This window comes from Narcine bancroftii, chromosome 3 (assembly GCF_036971445.1).
Source record: "Narcine bancroftii isolate sNarBan1 chromosome 3, sNarBan1.hap1, whole genome shotgun sequence".
Lineage (NCBI taxonomy): Eukaryota > Metazoa > Chordata > Chondrichthyes > Torpediniformes > Narcinidae > Narcine > Narcine bancroftii.
The window spans coordinates 337354398-337375880 of NC_091471.1; the positions used below are offsets into that span (position 1 = coordinate 337354398).

Genomic DNA, 21483 nt, shown 5'->3' on the forward strand with positions numbered 1-21483 from the left:
TATACATGAATTAAAAATCAAAAGCATAGCTATGGAGAGGATTGAACAAAGGAGAGAATTTATGCTTGGAGCCAGAGGAAGTAGGCAAAATAAGTAAGTATTTTGCTTTAGAATTCACCAAGGACACAGGGGATAACAGGATCAGGGAGGAGCATACTGATATTCTAAGATATGTTAATATCAAGAAGGTGGTGGTGTTGAGTCTTCTGAAGAACATTAAAGTGGACATGTCTGCAGGATTTGCTATGATCTATCCCAGGTAATTGTCAAGAGACAAGATGTCTGGGGTGTTGAATCCTTTTTGGTTATAGGTGAGGTCCCAGGGGAGTGAAGAATAGCCAGCATTGTTTCTCTATTAAAGAAGGGAAAAAGGGACAAATCAAGAAACGATAGGCCTGTGAGCCTTACATCAGTGGCTGTGAAACCATACATATACCGAGTCAATTAGGTATAATTAAAACACTGGCCTTCAAACTTTTTCTTTCCACTCACAGACCACCTCAAGCAACCCCTTACTAATCACAGAGCGCCTATAGCATGGGGAATACTTAAAGTGGTCTGTGAGTGGAAAGTCAAAGGTTGAGAACCACTGATCGAGACGATGCAGAGCCAGATAGGACCAGACGTGGTGGGCCATAGGGCCTTTTCCTGTGCTATATAGTTCTTTGTTCTCATCACACATGCACAACAATCACCATCTGTACAATATATATGATTCTCCAATCTCATTTCTGGTTTACTGTGCACAAATTGCTTCAGTTACAATAGCCACGGTGCCAATACGACAAAGATGTCCCAAATAAATGGAATGCTTTCTTGCTTAACAATCATTAATAGCAGTGCAGCTGTTAGATTCAATTCAAATACTAAGTCACAAAGCATCCTAACTCTAAAAACAAAATCACTCTATTTGCTTACCTGTTGAATGAGAAAAGCAGAATAGCAATCTAGCAAATATACAAATTTTGACTGATGGATTACATCATTTAGAAAATTTGCACTTACCTCTGTTACACCAAAGGGTATGTTGCCAACATACAGTCTCCTGGCTTGCCTCGTCATCTGGCTCCCAATGATTGGAACTTGCGTTGGTGTGATCGTCACACCGCCTACCGTAGAGGTTGCCAACAGGGCCGTGGCTGGAATCTGACCTGCAGCTAAAAAAAAAACAAAGCAAATTACAGTCTTCCCTTTAGTATAACATGGTTGCATTCACTGAGAGCATCAGTGAATGCCAGACATTACTGAGAGCCAGACATTAAAAAACTGGAAGAATTTACCTTGCATTGCCTTGTATTGCATTGGGGTAATGTGCTCAAAACCCGGAGGAGGAACATCCCAGTATCTATATGGCTTCTTTCTACGAGAACGACGAGGAGACCGACTGTAACAACAAAACTTGGAAACTCAGTCTCGCTGGGATACTATTAACACCAGAAGTTGTATCACACAGCAATCATTCATTTGAAATACAGTGTCTATACTGCAGAATTAGAAAAATGGTGCTTTAATTCGCGAGACCCCAAGTAATCCTACAATTTGTACAAATGCCTCCTGAAGAATCAGCAAAAGGCACAAAAGTAATGCATTGACAGAATTGCATATTTGGCACTTTTCCTTTAAAAAATGTGGATTAACCATGTTTAATTTTACACAATCTGTTTCTCACATCTTCCATGCATCTCAGGAAACTAAGTACCTTAAAAGATTACAAAATACAAAACATAAAATGTTCCAAAGTTTCCAAAAAAAAAAAAGGACCATTGCCCATTTGTTTAATTTGGATGTCTTACTGTAATCTGAGCATTTTATCAGTTATCTTAGTTTCTCAGAAGCGCTTTTGAACTCACATTCGTGACCCCTTGGAATACAACTTACAGCTTCTATTCAGGACATTCCCATGTTTGCCAAAAGGCAAGGCCTTTGAAAAGGAATTATATTAATTCTAATCACTTCTTCACCTTATCTACACTCATATGTATCCATTTGGGTTCATCCATCCTCAAGCAACCACTTTAGGCTGTATGACAATACATCAGTTGCTCTTGAACTAGTGCATTATACTTTGTCAAAGGTTATTGCTAATTGAGAAATCAGACCTGTTGGATTCTGTTAAAGGTCTCACAAATTTGACATAAATCCTGCTTCTCAATTTGTAAGGATTTGTAACTGGCAATGTTCCTGGAGACATTAAACTCAAGGATAACACGTCACCACACAAAACACATTTGATGTATGTTGGGAAAAAGAAAGAAGAAAAATATAAATATATATGTTTATCAAAAAATGTGGAGACAAGGTGGGCTGAAATGGTTCCCTTTGGTGCTGCAAAACACTTATGTGAAGAATCAAGAAACTGCCCAACAGCATTAAATTTTACCTGAGATAGTTCCAGAAGTGGATACCAATATTATCATGAGATGTTAAGTATAAACAAAAACCAGCAATGAAGGAAAAATGGAGGGAATCACTGATCAGCCATAGTGAATGCTTAAGTAATTAGGTGTGTCCATGTAACTGTAAAATCTAAAGAAACATTCTGTACTGGCACTGACTGAAGAATACAATTAGTTTTTGTTTTTTGCAGGGTGCTGTGTGTAATGTTATTCCACTCGAAGAGAATGCTTTCCAGGTGGCAAACAGAAAGTCTGGTCTCTTGACAGAATTAACATTCTGGATACCACACTCTAACACTTCAACTAATGGCAACACCAAAATTCCTTCACCTATTCTCACTATGGAGAATGAGTGAAGTAGTTTAAAAACACTTGATCTTTGTGAAGACTCTCTGGGTGCAAATGTATGAACATTCTAAAAATCAATTACCTGTGTCGTTTTCGTTCTCGTGAAGTGCTTCTCTTATCTCTGCTTCTACTTCTCCCTCCTCGACTTCTACTTCTTTTGTCGCCACTGCGGCTACGTTTGTCTCTGCTTCGACTTCTCCGTTTTTTATCCCGGCTTCTACTTCTGGAGATGCTTCGACTCTTCTTCTTGTGACGCTCTCTTTCTCGTTCTAAAAGAAAGGATCATAGCGAATCCTGATGTTGGTATCAGCTGATTAAAATTAGGCAAGCTATTCCATATCTACTAACACCAAAGTTAAAATAACCTCATAAAATGAAACTAAATTTTAATTAGTATCAATTGTTCCACTTGAAACCATCCAAATTAAAACTTGCAAATCCAAGGATGGCACGGTTAGCATGAAGCTATTACAGAGCCAAAGAAATGGGTTCAAATCCAATGTTGTCTGTAAGGAGTTTGCACATCCTCCCCATGTCTGCGTGGGTTTCCTCTGGGTGCACCAGTTTCCTCCCACCATCCAAAACATACAGACTAATTTGGGTGTAAATGGGCAGCATGAATTTAGATGGCCAGAACTGGCTTCTACCGTGCTGTTAATAATATATATTATTTTTAAAATAAAAAAATTCTCAACTTTGGCTTACCACAATGACTAAGATATTTTCAAGTGTGACAAAAAGAACTCCAAACTTCTAATGGTGGATCAGTACAATTAAAAAGAAATCACCTTTCCATCTTCAAGCACATGCCTCTTATCGGAAGGAAGTGAGAGAAACAAGTCTTATTAAATTCCCCAAAGGCAATACCAAGGAGGAATTTGACAAAATTTACACTCGTACTCAGAGGTTACAAATACAAAATCAAGTTCAAGTTTTCATTTATTATCATCTAAGTGTACATATACAACCAGTAATTTTTTGAATAAGGAGGACATCTCAGAAGAATGGAACACCTCATCCTGAGAGATGCGACAGAGGAATTGAGGGAAAAAGAACAGAATTCTTACAGGGACGGGGGTGCAGAGGTGTAGTCAAGGTTAACTGTAGGAGTTGGTTAAAAGAATGTCAGTAGAGAGTTGTCAGATAGTGAGATCAGATAAGGGGAGAGCATTGCCAGAAATGAACCATTAATTTAAAAAAAATTTTTCACACTATGAAACATATCCATCAAAATACATACAAACATTTCCCTCTTAAAACTACAGTGGCATTTTCTCCCCTTTTATCACCCCCCCCCCCACCTTCATAATTTTTCCCATGTTTCATTTTTTATCTTTAAGTTTAAATCCTTTTCCCACTTTTGTTTGGGTTTTTAGCTTATTTCATCATTTTCCTTCTCATGCAGCTTGATGTACATGTTTGTTACAAATCTTTTTATTATCGTTGTTTCTGTAATCACATATTCAAAGCTGCTTCCTTCTGGTAATCTCACTCTGTTTCCCAATTTGTCCTTTAAGTAGGTTTTCAGTTGGTGGTACCATGAGTATACCATATTTGTACTTCACTTGTTCAAATGTTAATAAATTATTTCCCCCAAAACAATTTTCTATTCTTTTAATTCCTTTTCTCTCCCATTCTCTAAAGGAAAGGTTATCTATTGTGAAAGGGATTAGTACATTTTGTGTCAATAATAATTTTGGTAGTTGGTAATTTGTTTTTTTTCCTTTCTACATGAATCTTCTTCCATATGTTGAGTAAATGGTGCAGTACTGGTGAACTTTTATATTGCACCAGTTTTTTATCCCACTTATAAAGTATATGTTCTGGTACCTTCCCCCCTATTTTATCTAGCTCTATCTTGGTTCAATCTGGTTTTTCCCTTGTTGATAAAGATCTAATAGATACCTTAATTGTGCTGCTTTATAATAATTTTTAAAGTTTGGTAGCTGCAAACCACCTTGTTTGTACCATTCTGTTAATTTATCTAGCGCTATCCTCGGATTTCCCCCCTTTCCATAAGAATTTCCTTATTATTCTCCTTAGTTCATTGAAGAATTTCTCTGTTAAGGGAATTGGTAATGATTGAAATAGGTATTGTATCCTTGGGAAACCCATTTTAATGTAATTTACCCTCCCTATCAGTGTTAGTGACAATTCTTTCCAATGTTCTAAATCATCCTGTAATTTCTCCATTAATGGCCGATAATTTAATTTGTATAGATGGCCTAAATTATTATCTAATCTAATACCTAGATATCAGATTGCTTGTGTTTGCCATTTAAATGGTGATTCTTTTTTAAACTCTGTGTAATCCGCATTATTCATTGGCATCGCTTCACTTTTATTTGCATTGATCTTGTACCCCGATACTTCTCCATATTCCTTCAATTTCTTATGTAGTTCTTTTATTGATATTTCTGGTTCTGTTAAGTATACTATGATGTCATCTGCAAATAAACTGATTTTATACTCCTCCTTAATTTTTATCCCTTTTATTTTATTTTCTGTTCTTAACAGTTCTGCCAATGGTTCTATTGCTAAAGCGAACAGTGAGGGAGATAGTGGACATCCCTGCCTAGTTGACCTACTTAATTTAAATCGGTTCGATACATATCCATTTGCTATCACCTTCGCCAATGGTCCCTTATATAATGCTTTATTCCAATTAATATATTTCTCTGGTAGGTTGAACCTCTGTAGTACTTTGAATAAATAATTCCATTCTACTCTGTCAAAGGTTTCTCTGCATCTAAAGCAACCGCCACTGTTGGCATGTTATTTCCTTGTACTGCATGGATTAATGAACTTATAGACATCGTCTGTTGTTCATCTTTTCTTAATAAATCTAATTTGATCTAGTTTTACTATTTTTGGTACACAGTCGGCCAATCTGTTTGCTAATAGTTTTGCTATTATCTTATAATCTGAATTAAGTAGAGATATTGGTCTATATGATGCTGGTGTTAGTGAATCTTTCCCCGTCTTTGGTATTACTGTAATTATTGCTGTTTTACGTGAATCTGGCAAGTTTTGTGTTTCTTCTATCTGGTTCATTACTTCCAGGAGAAGAGGAATTAATAACTCTTTAAATGTTTTATAGAATTCTATTGGGAGTCCATCCTCTCCAGGCGTTTTATTGTTTGGCAGCTTTTTTAATATATCCTGTATTTCTTCTATTTCAAATAGTTTTATCAATTTGTTTTGCTCCTCTTTATTTCAGCAGTTCAATTTTAGCTAAAAATTCCTCTGTTTTATCATCTTTCCCCTTGTTCTCAGTTCGGTATAATTGTTCATAAAATTCCTTAAAGTTTTCATTAATCTCTGTTGGGTTATATGTAATTTGTTTGTCCTTTTTCCTTGATGCCAATACAGTTCTTTTAGCTTGTTTCATTTTAAGTTGCCAGGCTAATATTTTGTGCATTTTTTCTCCTAGCTCATAATACTTCTGCTTTATTTTCATTATGTTCTTCTCTACCTTGTGCGTCTGTAATGTTTCATATTTTATTTTCTTGTCTGCCAATTCTCTTCTTTTTTGTTATATCTTCCCTTGTTGCTAGTTCTTTTTCTGAACTTACTATTTCCCTTTCCAACTGTTCTATTTCCCGATTGTAGTCCTTTTTCATCTTAGTTACATAACTTATTATCTGCCCTCTAATGAACGCTTTCATTGCATCCCATAATATAAATTTGTCCATCACTGATTCCGTATTTATTTCAAAGTACATTTTAATTTGGCGTTCAATAAATTCTCTAAATTCCTGTCTTTAAGTAGCATGGATTTTAATCTCCATCTATACGTTCTTGGTGGGGTGTCCTCCAGTTCTATTGCTAATAACAGGGGTGAGTGATCCGATAACAATCTAGCTTTATATTCTGTTTTCCTAACTCTCCCTTGGATATGGGCTGACAACAGAAACAGGTCAATCCTTGAGTATGTTTTATGTCTACTCGAATACTCCTTCTCCTTTGGGTGTTGCCTCCTCCGTATATCCAAAAGTTGCATTTCCTGCATTGATTTAAACCATAAATTTGGTTACTTTATTCTTTTTGCTAAACTTTTGTCCAGTTCTATCCACCTTTGGGTCCAAAGTTAAAATCCCCTCCTATCAATATATTCCCCTGCGTATCTACAATCTTCAAAAAAATATCTTGCATAAACTTTTGATCCTCTTCATTAGGTGCATATATATTGACCAAATTCCAGAGCTCTGAATATATCTGACACTTTATCATTACTTACCCCCCTGCTGGATCTATTATTTCCTCCTCTAATTTGATTGGTACATTTTTATTTATTAATATAGCTACTCCTCTGGCTTTTGAATTATATGATGCTGCCGTTACGTGTCCTACCCAGTCTCTCCTTAATTTATTATTTTCCACTTCAGTTAGATGCGTTTCCTGCACGAATGCTATATCTATTTTTTTCTTTTTTCAGTAAATTTAACAGTCTCTTCCTTTTAATTTGGTTATGTATTCCATTAATGTTTTAGTCATATAGTTCAACATGGCCATCTCATACTCTGTTTACATTTCATTTCCGCTTCCTCACCACCACCTTTCCCCTTTTCCCCATTTGTTCATTTGTTTCCCCCTTTGTTTTTAAATTAAAAAAAATTTTCACACTATGAACCATATTAACCAAAATACACACAAACATTTCCCTCTTGAATATACACTGTGTCATTTTCTCTCCTTCCCCCCCTCCCTTCCTTCCCACCCCCTCCCCACCCACTAAATGTTCAACATATACAATATAATAAACCCATTAAACAATGTCATCACACAATGAAAATAAACAAGAAAATTGTGTCATCTACTTTTACACACTGGGTCAGTTCATTTCGTCTTCTTCTCATTCTGTCATTTTATGGGGTGGAGGCCCACAACAGGCCCTCTCTGTTGTGTTCCATGTACGGTTCTCAAATTTGTTCGAATACTGTGATGTTATTTCTTAAATTATATGTTATTTTTTCCAATGGAATACATTTATTCATTTCTATGTACCATTGCTGTATTCTCAGGCTATTTTCTAATTTCCAGGTTGACAATACATTTTTTTGCTACAGCTAAGGCTATCATAATAAATCTTTTTTGTGCTCCATCCAAATCGAGTCCAAGTTCTTTACTTCTTATATTACTTAGAAGAAAGATCTCTGGATTTTTTGGTATGTTGCTTTTTGTGATTTTATTTAATACCTGATTTAGATCTTCCCAAAACTTTTCCACTTTCTCACATGCCCAAATTGCTTGTACTGTTGTTCCCATTTCCTTCTTACAGCAAAAACATCTATCTGATACTGTTGGGTCCCATTTATTTAACTTTTGGGGCATGATGTATAGCCTGTGTAACCAGTTATATTGTATCATGCGTAACCTCGTTTATTGTATTTCTCATAGTTCCGGAGCATAGCTTTTCCCATTTTTCATCTTTATGTTTAGATCTTGTTCCCACTTTTGTTGGGTTTACAGCTTATTTCATTGTTCTCTTTCTTTTGCAGCTTGATGTACATCTTTGTTATAAAACTTTTAATTATCAGTGTGTCTGTAATCACATATTCAAAGCTGTTTCCTTGTGGTAACCTCAGCCTGCTTCCCAATTTGTCAATCAAGTAGGTTTTCAGTTAGTGGTATGCAAACATTGTACCGTGAGTTGTACCATATTTGTACTTCATTTGTTCAAAAGATAATAAATTATTGCCCAAAAAACAATTTTCTATTCTTTTGATCCCTTTTCGCTCCCATTCTCTAAAGGAAAGGTTATCTATTATGAAAGGGATTAGTTGATTTTGCGTCAATAATAATTTTGGTAGTTGGTAATTTGTTTTTTTCCTTTCTACGTGAATCTTCTTCCAAATGTTGAGCAGATGGTGCACTACTGGTGAACTTCTATGTTGCACCAGCTTTTCATCCCACTTATATGTTCTGGTACCTTCTCCCCTATTTTATCGAGCTCCAATCTGGTTTTTCCCTTGTTTGATAAAAATCTGATAGGTATCTTAATTGTGCTGCTCTATAATAATTCTTAAAGTTTGGTAGCTGTAAGCCCCCTTGTTTGTACCATTCTGTTAATTTATTTAGCGCTATCCTCGGTTTCCCCCCCTTTCCACAAGAATTTCCTTATTATTTTCTTTAGCTCATTGAAGAATTTCTCTGTTAAGGGAATTGGTCACGATTGAAATAGGTATTGTATCCTTGGGAAGACCCATTTTAATGTTATTTAACTTCCCTATCAGTGCTAGTGACAATTCTTTCCAATGTTCTAAATCATCCTGTAATTTCTTCATTAATGGCCGATAATTGAATTTGTATAGATGGCCTAGATTATTATCTTGTCGAATACCTAGGTATCGGATTGCTTGTGTTGCCATTTAAATGGTGATTCTTTCTTAAACTCTGAAATCCACATTATTCATTGTCATCGCTTCACTTTTATTTGCGTTGATCTTGTACCCCGATACTTCTCCATATTCCTTCCATTTCTTATGTAGTTCTTTTATTAACATTTCTGGTTCTGTTAAGTATACTATGATGTCATCTGCAAATAGACTGATTTTATATTCCTTCTCTTTTATTTTTATTCCTTTTATTTTATTTTCTGTCCTTATCAGTTCTGCCAATGGTTCTATTGCTAAAGCGAACAGTGAGGGAGATAGTGGACATACATCCCTGCCTAGTTGACCTACTTAATTTAAATTGGTTCGATACATATCCATTTACTGTCACCTTCGCCATTGGTCCCTTATATAATGCTTTAATCCAATTAATATATTTCTCTGGTAGGTTGAACCTCTGTAGTACTTTGAATAAATAATTCCATTCTACTCTGTCAAAGGTTTCTCTGCATCTAAAGCAACTGCCACTGTTGGCATCTTATTTCCTTGTACTGCATGGATTAATTTAATGAACTTACAGATATTGTCCGTTGTTTGTCTTTTCTTAATAAATCCAGTTTGATCTAGTTTTACTATTTTTGGTACACAGTCAGTCAATCAGTTTTCCCTTTTTGAACTCAATGTATGACAACATTTCTAAAACATAAAAGACTTCAACAACTCCCACATCTAAAATTCCCTTAACCCCAAGTGTCCCCCCCCCACCTCTCTAAGTTGCCCCTTGTCCCTTGGTGGGCAACCATAACTCCCCTCTCCATTCGGATTGTGAACCCTCTTGCAAGCATCAATTGATTTCGCAGTGACTGTTATTCTCCCACCCAACCATTTAACAAATTTCCCCCTTTTCTTTTTTCCCCCTCTCCCTTACTTCCCTTTTCTTTCCCTTCTTTAGTTCTTACTTATACATTATTTTTACATCTTTATATGTAGTTTGTCATCATTCTTTATTCTTGTTACATCTCTTCATCTCTCCTTCTGTCCTGCAGGCGTTCTGCAAATTCTCGTGCTTTCTCCGGATCCGAGAACAGTCTGTTTTGCTCCCCCAGGATAAATATTTTAAGCACCGCTGGATATCTTACCATAAATTTATAGCCTTTTTTCCATAGGATCGATTTTGCTGTGTTAAACTCCTTCCTCTTCTTTAGGAGTTCAAAACTTATGTCTGGGTAAAAAAATATTTTTTGACCCTTGTATTCCAATGGTTTTTTATCTTCTCTAATTTTATTCCTTGCCCTCTCCAATATATTTTCTCTTGTCGTGTATCTCAGAAATTCTACTAAAATGGATCTTGGTTTTTGTTGTGACTGTGGTTTCGGGGCTAGTGTTCTGTGTGCCCTTTCTATTTCCATTCCTTCCTGTCTTTCTGGCATTCCCAGAACCTTTGGGATCCATTCTTTTATAAATTCTTTCATATTTTTGCCTTCTTCATCTTCCTTTAGGCCAACTATCTTTATGTTGTTTTGCCTACTATAGTTTTCTATTATATCCATCTTCTGAGCTAACAACTCCTGTGACTAACTTTTTTGTCAGTGTCTTCCAATTTTCTTCTTAAGTCATTCTACAGCCATTTCTCGTTCTTCCACATTTTCTGATCTTTTCCTTATTTCTGTCATGACCAGCTCTATTCTACTCACTTTTTCTTCTGTACTTTTCAGTTTTCTTTTCATTTCACTAAATTCTATTGTCAACCATTCTTTTAATGCTTTCATTTGTTCTTGAAATTTTAAAAAAATCTATATACTGTCCATTTATTTTACCTTCCATTCCTCTGTGCAGAGCTTGGTCTTTTTCTTCCTCTTCTTCTGTGTCTGTGACTTCTACTTCTCTTCCTTGTATCTGTGTCTCTTCTGACTTTCTTGTTGAGCTGCTTGCCTCAGATTGTTGGGTGTTTTTTTTCATGGTTTCTTGTTGTTGGTCCTCTTCTTCTGGGCTAGTTATCTGTTGGGCTTCCTGTGGCTGTTTTTCTTTATCACTCCCTTTCCTGTTGCTTTCCTCTTCTTCCAGCTGAGACCCCTGCTGTCAGGTATCTCTCAGCTGGTCGCGCTGTATAAGTTCACTCCACAGCTGGTCCCCCCTCCCGTCGTTGTTTTCCTTTTCCTTGGAGTGCGCAGTTGTGCACTTCTGTTTGGCTCAGAGAGCCATTTTTGCATTCCCGCGGTCGGGAGGTCGCGACTGCGGGGTCGCCACTAACCTCGGGGAGCAGGCTCCTCTCTCCACGGTGGGTCCCTCCCTCTTCATGCAGGTAAGGTCTTCTCCTTTCTCTTCTGGCGTCTTTCCTTCTTTTTTTCCCCCATTGTTTTTGCTTTTTCTTTCTTGGGTGCCATTTTCTTTCTTTTCTCCACACCTTTATCTTTTATTTGTTGTGTTTTGTGTTTCTTAAACTTTGCATTTTCTTCACTTTATTTCTTATTTTCTGGAGAGGGCTGGTATTCTCCTACTGGCCACTACTCCATCACGTGACTCCTCCCAAACCAAGTGAATGTGAGGTAGGGGCAAAGTTAGCAACAAGTGGATAAAGTTGAAGAGCTCATCACAGGTTTACGAGGCAGAATGAGTGTAGTCACCCATGAAGCAGAGGAAGAGTTGAGGAGCCTTGTCTGTGTAGACTTGTAGTATGGATTTCTCCATTATAGCTAACAAAAAGGCAGGCAAATACTGGAACCCATGGCAACCCCTTTGACAGTGAAAGTGGGATGAGTTAAAGAGGTTATTGAGGGTAAGAACAAGTTCTGTCAGGCAGAGAAGGGTGGTGGTGGCGGGGGACTGGCTTGATCTATTGTTGAGAACAAAGGCCTTTGAGGCCTTATACTGAAGGAGGTATATAGACTGGACATGGTGAAAATAAGGCAGCCGTTTCAAGGAATTGGAAACTGGTGAAACAATGGTGGGCACGTGAGGTATTGCAGAAGTAGGTAGGGAAGGTCTGGACCAGGGCAGAAAAATGAAGTGATGCAAGATGGCACCAGTTCAGTAGGGCAGGACCATGTGGAAACAATGGGTCTACCAAAGCTTGTGGATCTAAGTGATGAGGTCAGAGATGGTGGCGGTTTTTTTGGTGGGGTCCTGTTCAAAGGGCAAGAGGTGTCTGAGAGCTGATGTCTGGCCTCAGTAAGGAAGAGGTCAGTGCGCCTGACCACAATAAAACAAAGGACAAGCTATGATAAAACGCCAGCAGTCCTCTAAATCTCTGGCACTATTCCTTTAGCCAAAGGAGATTGAAAAAAAAGTCAGACACTGTAATTTCCTCACTTATATGGTATTACAGCACAAGATCCCCCCCCCCCCGCCCCCAGGCATACAAATTCATTGAAATTACTGATTTCCAAAATTGTGATGAAAACTCCACCTAATGGATGGTTTGCACTCTATTTCCACCAAATTCAATTGGAGTTCTTCTGCTATATTTAGTAAAATATTATCCTGACATCCAGGGGCAATGACTTACTTCTCTAGAATTCAATGTTTTGATCAGACTAAAGTTGTTACAAGCCCACTGCAGAATTTAAAATGACATTGTTACAGTGTCCAGAGGACCCCCAAAACCAGCAGCAATAGATCTGCACCACAACACAGGGTCGCTTAAACAAAAGTAGTTTTTAATTATATTTGAACAAGGAAACAGAAACCTAACCTACCCAACTACTTAATTCCCCCTCTAATACTAAGCGCAGGTGTGTGTGATGTATATTTAAGATTAGAAAAGTTCTTTGGATCACAGTCCAATCTCACTGTGATCTGGACAGAAGTTAGCATTTACAAAGTTCACCAGTCTTTGGTGCTCAACAGGCAAATAGTTACCACTCAGGAGGTCATCTGCAACTGATTCCTTCTCAATCAGTCTTGCTAACAAAACTTGCCCCCTTCAGGGTGCTCCAGATGATCCTCCTCCTTTCAGGTCACCTTTCAGATTGCCAATCTCCTCCTTTTACCAGGCAGCCTTCCAAAGTTTGCCAGCATGTCCTTCTGGAATTGATTTCTGTTTCCTCTCTCTGTTTCACACCCTCCCTCACGGACTGCAAAACTCTTTTCTTCTGCCTGCAAAGATCACATGCTCTCCCAGGCAAGCTGCTGTGGAGACTTTGTGGCCTCCTGCAAAAAGCACTCTACAAAAGTCCTGCAAATATTCCGTTTTAAAATGTGTGTGTGCAAGCTGCTCTAACAATTCCTCCCAAACCACCTCTAAATACTCTTGTCACAATATTAGCAAACTGCTTCTTGACAAATAAGTTCCACCATGCAGCACGACCACTGAGATTTCACAAGCCCAAGACACTGGTTATGTACTGTATCGTTATCTTTGCTATATAAAGGACACGTTTTGACCAGCTGAGTTTTAACTAACATTGAAATCTTCCATCATTTTGCTGATAATTATTCAGATTAACAGAACTGCACTTAGTTGGATTGGATTCAATCCATTTCTTTCTGGAAAAGGTACATGCTCTTTTTGTGCAATGTCAATTTGGGGCAAGTGTTACAACTCTACCTGAACACGTCCAGTGGTGTGATCAGTTCTGAAGCACGTTATCAGTACAAAACCTGGATTCCCCACCACCCTTCAAGGCCTGCATATTCTGTGGCATTCAGTGTACCAAGTCAATTGAAGATACACAAGTAAACTGAATTGGCTCCAAACTTCCACTACTGGTTTTGGGATTGAAGCAAGAAACCAAGATGGTTGATTCATTAGCTACTTCCTCTGGAGAGCTGTACAAATGCTATTGCCTTCATTGCTGGTGTCTTTCACTGTGGTTCATGTTAAATCTCCTCTTCCCATTAAATGTTTAATTGTTCTCCTGCATTCAAGTCTGGATGCAACAGGAATATAGAGCTTTGATAAATACGATCTATTGGTAATGTTAATCAAAGTAGAAATGAACCTGCGTTTCTGGCAAAGCTGCAGCATTCAGTTGCTTGTGGGCAATGTACCCAAAGCCCACATCGCCTCATTTCAAGAGGCCATAGAAGAAAGCATCCTCAGTGTAAAGCCAATATACTACTGCTTTTTGATATGTTAGATGCTTAACTCTATTCATTCAAGGGAATAATTGGTCAACAATTGAGAACAGAATGAATGGAGGATGTAATTGCACTTTTTGGTTGTACACCTATTGGCTTTTTTCATCCAAAACAGGAGGCAACATCAAGTTCACTCAATGCAAAACTGAACAATTTAGCTTCTGTGATATTCAGAACACCGGTTTGTGAAACTAACCACAAAAACAAAGTGGAAAAACTGAAACATTCTTTAAAAAGTCAGAAAAATTCGGTAGGTTTACAAGGAAACCCAATTAAAAGTGAACTCAAATATAAATAGAGAAAAAAACAAATTAACCACATCAATAAGGATGGAAAAACATTCAGATTCTGACCCCAATATTCATTTGTTTGAACACAGGGCCTTCATACAAAACATAGACATAAATGCCTCTATCCTCAAAGCCCCTCACCACCCAGCCATGCCCTCTTCATACTTCTATCATTAGGAAGGAGGTACAGAAACCTGAAGATGAACACCCAGCTGTCCAAGGACAGTTTCTTCCCCTCTCTCATCAGATTTCTGAACAGACAATGAACCACAAACACCTCACTTTATCTCATTTTGTGCATTTATTTATTTTTAAAAGTAATGTTATAGCAATATTTGCACCTGTAATACTGCCACAAAACAAATTTTGTGATGTTCATGACAACAAATTGATTCTCAAAATAAAAAAAAAATCATTCCTTTACAGCAGGGGTGTCAAACTCAAATTCACCGAGGGCCAAAATTAAAAACTTGGACTAAGTCGAGGGCCGAACTAAATATTTATTGAAAATTTTCAACAACATCTGCATGTTTTCTCTCAACATATGTAATGTTAAACTTTTTCTTATTAAAATAAATGTTTAATAATAGTTTTGGTTAAACTCTTTCCAGAAGAAGCATTAACAAATAAGAAATAAAATATTCAATAAATAATATTTCTCTCTAACCTTTAAGCCAAGGATTGCACGTTGCCGAGAAGCATGCCAGGGAGCAGAGATCTGCAGGGAGCCCTCCCCAGCCCAGCCAGGAAACCCGAGCGGCATCCTCCTCCGCCCCCGCCTCCGCCTGCCGTAACCACCGGCAACAACCCAAGGAGTCCCCGCTGGTCTCGCCATCTCACCGGGAATACCGTGAGAGCGGTGAAACTTGTCCGCGACCTCCATCCCAGCGGAAAGTCCGATGCCCAGCAGCACCCGCCCACAGATGAAGCTCAAGGAGACGCGGAGGTGACCCACCACGTCCAGCAACATGGAGCTAGGCGGCGGGTCCGTTGCAGCTAGGCGGCGGGTCCGTTGCAGCTAGGCGGCGGGTCCGTTGCAGCTAGGCGGCGGGTCCGTTGCAGCTAGGCGGCGGGTCCGTTGCAGCTAGGCGGCGGGTCCGTTGCAGCTAGGCGGCGGGTCCGTTGCAGCTAGGCGGCGGGTCCGTTGCAGCTAGGCGGCGGGTCCGTTGCAGCTAGGCGGCGGGTCCGTTGCAGCTAGGCGGCGGGTCCGTTGCAGCTAGGCGGCGGGTCCGTTGCAGCTAGGCGGCGGGTCCGTTGCAGCTAGGCGGCGGGTCCGTTGCAGCTAGGCGGCGGGTCCGTTGCAGCTAGGCGGCGGGTCCGTTGCAGCTAGGCGGCGGGTCCGTTGCAGCTAGGCGGCGGGTCCGTTGCAGCTAGGCGGCGGGTCCGTTGCAGCTAGGCGGCGGGTCCGTTGCAGCTAGGCGGCGGGTCCGTTGCAGCTAGGCGGCGGGTCCGTTGCAGCTAGGCGGCGGGTCCGTTGCAGCTAGGCGGCGGGTCCGTTGCAGCTAGGCGGCGGGTCCGTTGCAGCTAGGCGGCGGGTCCGTTGCAGCTAGGCGGCGGGTCCGTTGCAGCTAGGCGGCGGGTCCGTTGCAGCTAGGCGGCGGGTCCGTTGCAGCTAGGCGGCGGGTCCGTTGCAGCTAGGCGGCGGGTCCGTTGCAGCTAGGCGGCGGGTCCGTTGCAGCTAGGCGGCGGGTCCGTTGCAGCTAGGCGGCGGGTCCGTTGCAGCTAGGCGGCGGGTCCGTTGCAGCTAGGCGGCGGGTCCGTTGCAGCTAGGCGGCGGGTCCGTTGCAGCTAGGCGGCGGGTCCGTTGCAGCTAGGCGGCGGGTCCGTTGCAGCTAGGCGGCGGGTCCGTTGCAGCTAGGCGGCGGGTCCGTTGCAGCTAGGCGGCGGGTCCGTTGCAGCTAGGCGGCGGGTCCGTTGCAGCTAGGCGGCGGGTCCGTTGCAGCTAGGCGGCGGGTCCGTTGCAGCTAGGCGGCGGGTCCGTTGCAGCTAGGCGGCGGGTCCGTTGCAGCTAGGCGGCGGGTCCGTTGCAGCTAGGCGGCGGGTCCGTTGCAGCTAGGCGGCGGGTCCGTTGCAGCTAGGCGGCGGGTCCGTTGCAGCTAGGCGGCGGGTCCGTTGCAGCTAGGCGGCGGGTCCGTTGCAGCTAGGCGGCGGGTCCGTTGCAGCTAGGCGGCGGGTCCGTTGCAGCTAGGCGGCGGGTCCGTTGCAGCTAGGCGGCGGGTCCGTTGCAGCTAGGCGGCGGGTCCGTTGCAGCTAGGCGGCGGGTCCGTTGCAGCTAGGCGGCGGGTCCGTTGCAGCTAGGCGGCGGGTCCGTTGCAGCTAGGCGGCGGGTCCGTTGCAGCTAGGCGGCGGGTCCGTTGCAGCTAGGCGGCGGGTCCGTTGCAGCTAGGCGGCGGGTCCGTTGCAGCTAGGCGGCGGGTCCGTTGCAGCTAGGCGGCGGGTCCGTTGCAGCTAGGCGGCGGGTCCGTTGCAGCTAGGCGGCGGGTCCGTTGCAGCTAGGCGGCGGGTCCGTTGCAGCTAGGCGGCGGGTCCGTTGCAGCTAGGCGGCGGGTCCGTTGCAGCTAGGCGGCGGGTCCGTTGCAGCTAGGCGGCGGGTCCGTTGCAGCTAGGCGGCGGGTCCGTTGCAGCTAGGCGGCGGGTCCGTTGCAGCTAGGCGGCGGGTCCGTTGCAGCTAGGCGGCGGGTCCGTTGCAGCTAGGCGGCGGGTCCGTTGCAGCTAGGCGGCGGGTCCGTTGCAGCTAGGCGGCGGGTCCGTTGCAGCTAGGCGGCGGGTCCGTTGCAGCTAGGCGGCGGGTCCGTTGCAGCTAGGCGGCGGGTCCGTTGCAGCTAGGCGGCGGGTCCGTTGCAGCTAGGCGGCGGGTCCGTTGCAGCTAGGCGGCGGGTCCGTTGCAGCTAGGCGGCGGGTCCGTTGCAGCTAGGCGGCGGGTCCGTTGCAGCTAGGCGGCGGGTCCGTTGCAGCTAGGCGGCGGGTCCGTTGCAGCTAGGCGGCGGGTCCGTTGCAGCTAGGCGGCGGGTCCGTTGCAGCTAGGCGGCGGGTCCGTTGCAGCTAGGCGGCGGGTCCGTTGCAGCTAGGCGGCGGGTCCGTTGCAGCTAGGCGGCGGGTCCGTTGCAGCTAGGCGGCGGGTCCGTTGCAGCTAGGCGGCGGGTCCGTTGCAGCTAGGCGGCGGGTCCGTTGCAGCTAGGCGGCGGGTCCGTTGCAGCTAGGCGGCGGGTCCGTTGCAGCTAGGCGGCGGGTCCGTTGCAGCTAGGCGGCGGGTCCGTTGCAGCTAGGCGGCGGGTCCGTTGCAGCTAGGCGGCGGGTCCGTTGCAGCTAGGCGGCGGGTCCGTTGCAGCTAGGCGGCGGGTCCGTTGCAGCTAGGCGGCGGGTCCGTTGCAGCTAGGCGGCGGGTCCGTTGCAGCTAGGCGGCGGGTCCGTTGCAGCTAGGCGGCGGGTCCGTTGCAGCTAGGCGGCGGGTCCGTTGCAGCTAGGCGGCGGGTCCGTTGCAGCTAGGCGGCGGGTCCGTTGCAGCTAGGCGGCGGGTCCGTTGCAGCTAGGCGGCGGGTCCGTTGCAGCTAGGCGGCGGGTCCGTTGCAGCTAGGCGGCGGGTCCGTTGCAGCTAGGCGGCGGGTCCGTTGTAGCTAGGCGGCGGGTCCGTTGTAGCTAGGCGGCGGGTCCGTTGTAGCTAGGCGGCGGGTCCGTTGTAGCTAGGCGGCGGGTCCGTTGTAGCTAGGCGGCGGGTCCGTTGTAGCTAGGCGGCGGGTCCGTTGTAGCTAGGCGGCGGGTCCGTTGTATCGGCGCTGCTGTGAATATCTAATTAACTTTCCCGTTAACTATATCGGTGGACTGCTGTGCCTGCTGTGGAAGTGCTAAAAACTATGGTAGTGCCTGCTACTGTGCATGTGCTATACTTGGGCGGCGGCCAGCGGGCCAACTCTAATATATATTTAATATGATCTTGCGGTCCAAATATAATTATATCGCAGGCCAAATTTGGCCCGCGGGCCAGAGTTTGACATGTGTGCTTTACAGCAAATTTTACACACATGTATTACAATTTCCATAGTTGTGATTAGTCTTCCAGTTCACTTATTGTAGTAAAGGTGTAAAGATTCCATTACTGTGACATAATACTACATTTAGAATGTAACATACATGAAGTTCTTTAACTTTTGTCTTCCATAAGGCAGAGTAACAGATCTACAGCAGATGGTATCTCACTAGCTCTAACCAAAGCCCTGGGTCACCGAGACAGCAAAGATGCATACATCAGGATGCTCTTTATCGACTACAGTTTGGTATTTAACATCATCATTTCCTCAAAACTGATCAGCAAACTCCAAAAACTGGGTATTAACACCCCACTGTGTAAATCAGTGGTTTTCAAACTGACCCCCCATTCTATCTTTAGCAATCCCGATTCCATAAGTGCTCTGTGATTAGTAAGGGATTGCTTAAGGTGGTACGTGAGAGGGGAGGAAAGAACCACTGCTCTAGACCCAATTGTTACCCTGAAATATTTTGCTTGAGGAAAATTGTCATTGGCCCATTTCCTTTGGAGTTATGAAACCATGCACATAATAGGTATGATTAAAACTATGATTTTCAAACTTTTTCTTTTCACTCACATACCACCTTCAGTAATTCTTTACTAATCACGGAACATTTATGGCATAGGGATTGCTTAAGGTGGAATGTGAGTTTAGGGGGAAGAGTTTGAAAACCACTGATGTAAATGTATCATTGATTTCCTCATCTCCAGACCACAACCAGTGAAGATTGGCAAGAATTTTTCCACAATCTCCATTAGTACCAGACCACCACAGGGCTGCATTCTTAGCCCCCTGCTGTACTCACTTTACACTTAAGACTGGGTAGCTCAGTACGACAATAACACCATCTACAAATTTGCTGTTGATACCACAGCAGCGGGTTGTATAAAGGAAGGGATGGAGATTGAAAACTTGGCTAAATGGTGCACCAACAACAACCTTGCACTGAATGTCACCAAAACTAAAGAGCTGATTGTTGACCAGGAAAGCCAGAGTTATACAATCCAGTGATCATTGGGGAATCAGAAGTGGAGAGGGTGAGTAAAGTTCTTTGCAGTCACTATGTCAGAGGATCTTTCTTGGACACAACACACCAATGGCATCGTGAAGAAAGCATGTCAGCACCCCTACTTCCTCAGTAGTTTGCGGAGGCTTGGTATGACACAAAAAACCCTGGCAAATTTCTAGAGGTGTGGTGGAAAGTGTGCTGACCAGCTGCATTACGGTCTGGTATGGGAACACCAATACCTCGGAGCTTAAAGCCCTCCAAAAGGTAGTGGACACAGCCCAGGACATCACAGGCAAAATTCTCCCCACTAATGAGTACATCTACAGGGAATGCTGCTGTCCGAGGGCAGCAGCAATCATCAAAGACCCACACCACCCAGCACACGCTCTATTCTCCCTGCTGCCATCAGGAAAGAGGTAGAGGTGCCACAAGATTTGCACCACCAGGCTCAGGAACAGCTGCTCCCCCTCCACCATCAGACTCCTCAGTGGCAAATTCAGACACTCTTTTAAGGATTCTTACTTGTGCATTTTATGGATTTTCTTTTTGTTCTCTCTGTATTGCAGTCAGTTTGTTTACATTCATTATCTGTTCTTTATTTGTTTACATGTTTACACTATGCGCAGTTTATTTTTCCACTGCCAATTAGTGGAAATTCTGCCATGCCTGCAGGAAAAAGGAATCTCAGGGTTGAATGCAATGTTATTTATGTACTCTGACAATAAATCTGAATTTACTCATTTGAATTACACAGGAAGATTTAAACTTACAACCAGAATTGCAATTGAAGATAACACTAGCAGGTCTGGACAATTCTTCAGGCAAGCTTATCTACTTGGGACTCAATTATATTGCTACCAAAATATTTCTACAAAGAGCATAATTCCAGCAATTCTTTGAGAATGTGAATGATGAAATATAATGAAGGTCTGAACAGGATGTTGCGAAAAGCACAAAGCCAAGAACTGCATTGGAAAAACTGACAAGGGATTACGGGCTGGAAAGACTTAGACTTTCAGATTTCAAAAAAAAATTACCTAGCTGCACAGTCTAGATTTCTCGCAGCCTTCTTCACTGAAGACAACCCCCCCCCCCCCCCCTCCATCTTGGGTTCAAATGGGAATGTACTCAATAGAGGAAGGGTACACAATGGACTTTATCTATAAAAGGAGTTTCAAATCACTAAAGAAAAAGAGATAACCCCATTCTAATAACTATGATTAGAACGTGGCAAGAAATAATTAACGTATAGGAAAAAGGTAGGGATTATCAATAAAAGCACCAGTGTGTAAAAATGTGTTAGTGCCTATGAATATGGGCAATAGAATATTCAATTTGTGATATGACAAAGGTAGAAGATATATTAAGGACTGCTACACGGAAATAACTATTATGTTCTTTGAACAATTAAAATACAAATAGGGAGTGACCAATGGGACCTTCTTCTGTTTTCTTCAGCTTAGATTTTGAAAGATGGGGACCAACGTTGACCCCACCTAAAATTAGTGAAACTGAATAAACAGTCTGGATGGGGAATAGATCCAAATTTATAACAAAAATGTACTATGCTCTCCAGAACTGATGTGCAAAATCAGGGTTGGAGAGGACAAGGGAAAGATGGGAGTCAGACTTGGGTGTGGCGAAAGAAGCCAATCAGATTGGTGTAAGAACAGGATGACATCAATTATAAATGCAAGATATGGATTGGTTCAGTATAATTTTTTTTTTAAAAACACCAATTATATCTTACCTCACAAAATTTACACGGTTCAAAAGCCAAAATTTCAGAGGCATGTTTCAGATGTAGAACTGAGACAGGATTTTGCGACATGCTACGTGGTTGTGCATGAAAGTGAGGCCATTTTGGCAAGAAGTCACAGAAAAATTAACCAGGATAATAGGAGTGGTCTTCATGGGAGTCCTGGAGCTATATCTATTAGGTAATTACATGGAGATAAGTGGAAAAATTGACCATATATCAAATCCCGTTTATAAAAATAG

At 42.7% G+C, this 21483-nt stretch overlaps 1 protein-coding gene and 1 long non-coding RNA gene across 6 annotated transcripts in view; one reads left to right on the plus strand and one right to left on the minus strand.

The window, feature by feature from the left end:
• The window catches only part of LOC138759279 (splicing factor U2AF 65 kDa subunit-like), a 49482-nt gene that overhangs the window by 22259 nt on the left and 5740 nt on the right, over positions 1-21483 (minus strand). For all 5 annotated transcript variants that reach the window (XM_069929465.1, XM_069929464.1, XM_069929461.1 and 2 more), the window contains exons 2-4: positions 2827-3013; positions 1281-1384; positions 1006-1157 (exon numbers count right to left, since the gene is read on the minus strand). In XM_069929465.1, the coding sequence (XP_069785566.1) occupies positions 1006-1157; positions 1281-1384; positions 2827-3013 (443 nt within the window). The remainder of the gene's footprint in view (positions 1-1005; positions 1158-1280; positions 1385-2826; positions 3014-21483) is intronic.
• Positions 18612-20777, plus strand: LOC138759277 (uncharacterized). Its single transcript, XR_011354690.1, has 2 exons — positions 18612-18719; positions 20237-20777. It is a non-coding gene; the product is annotated as an uncharacterized lncRNA (long non-coding RNA).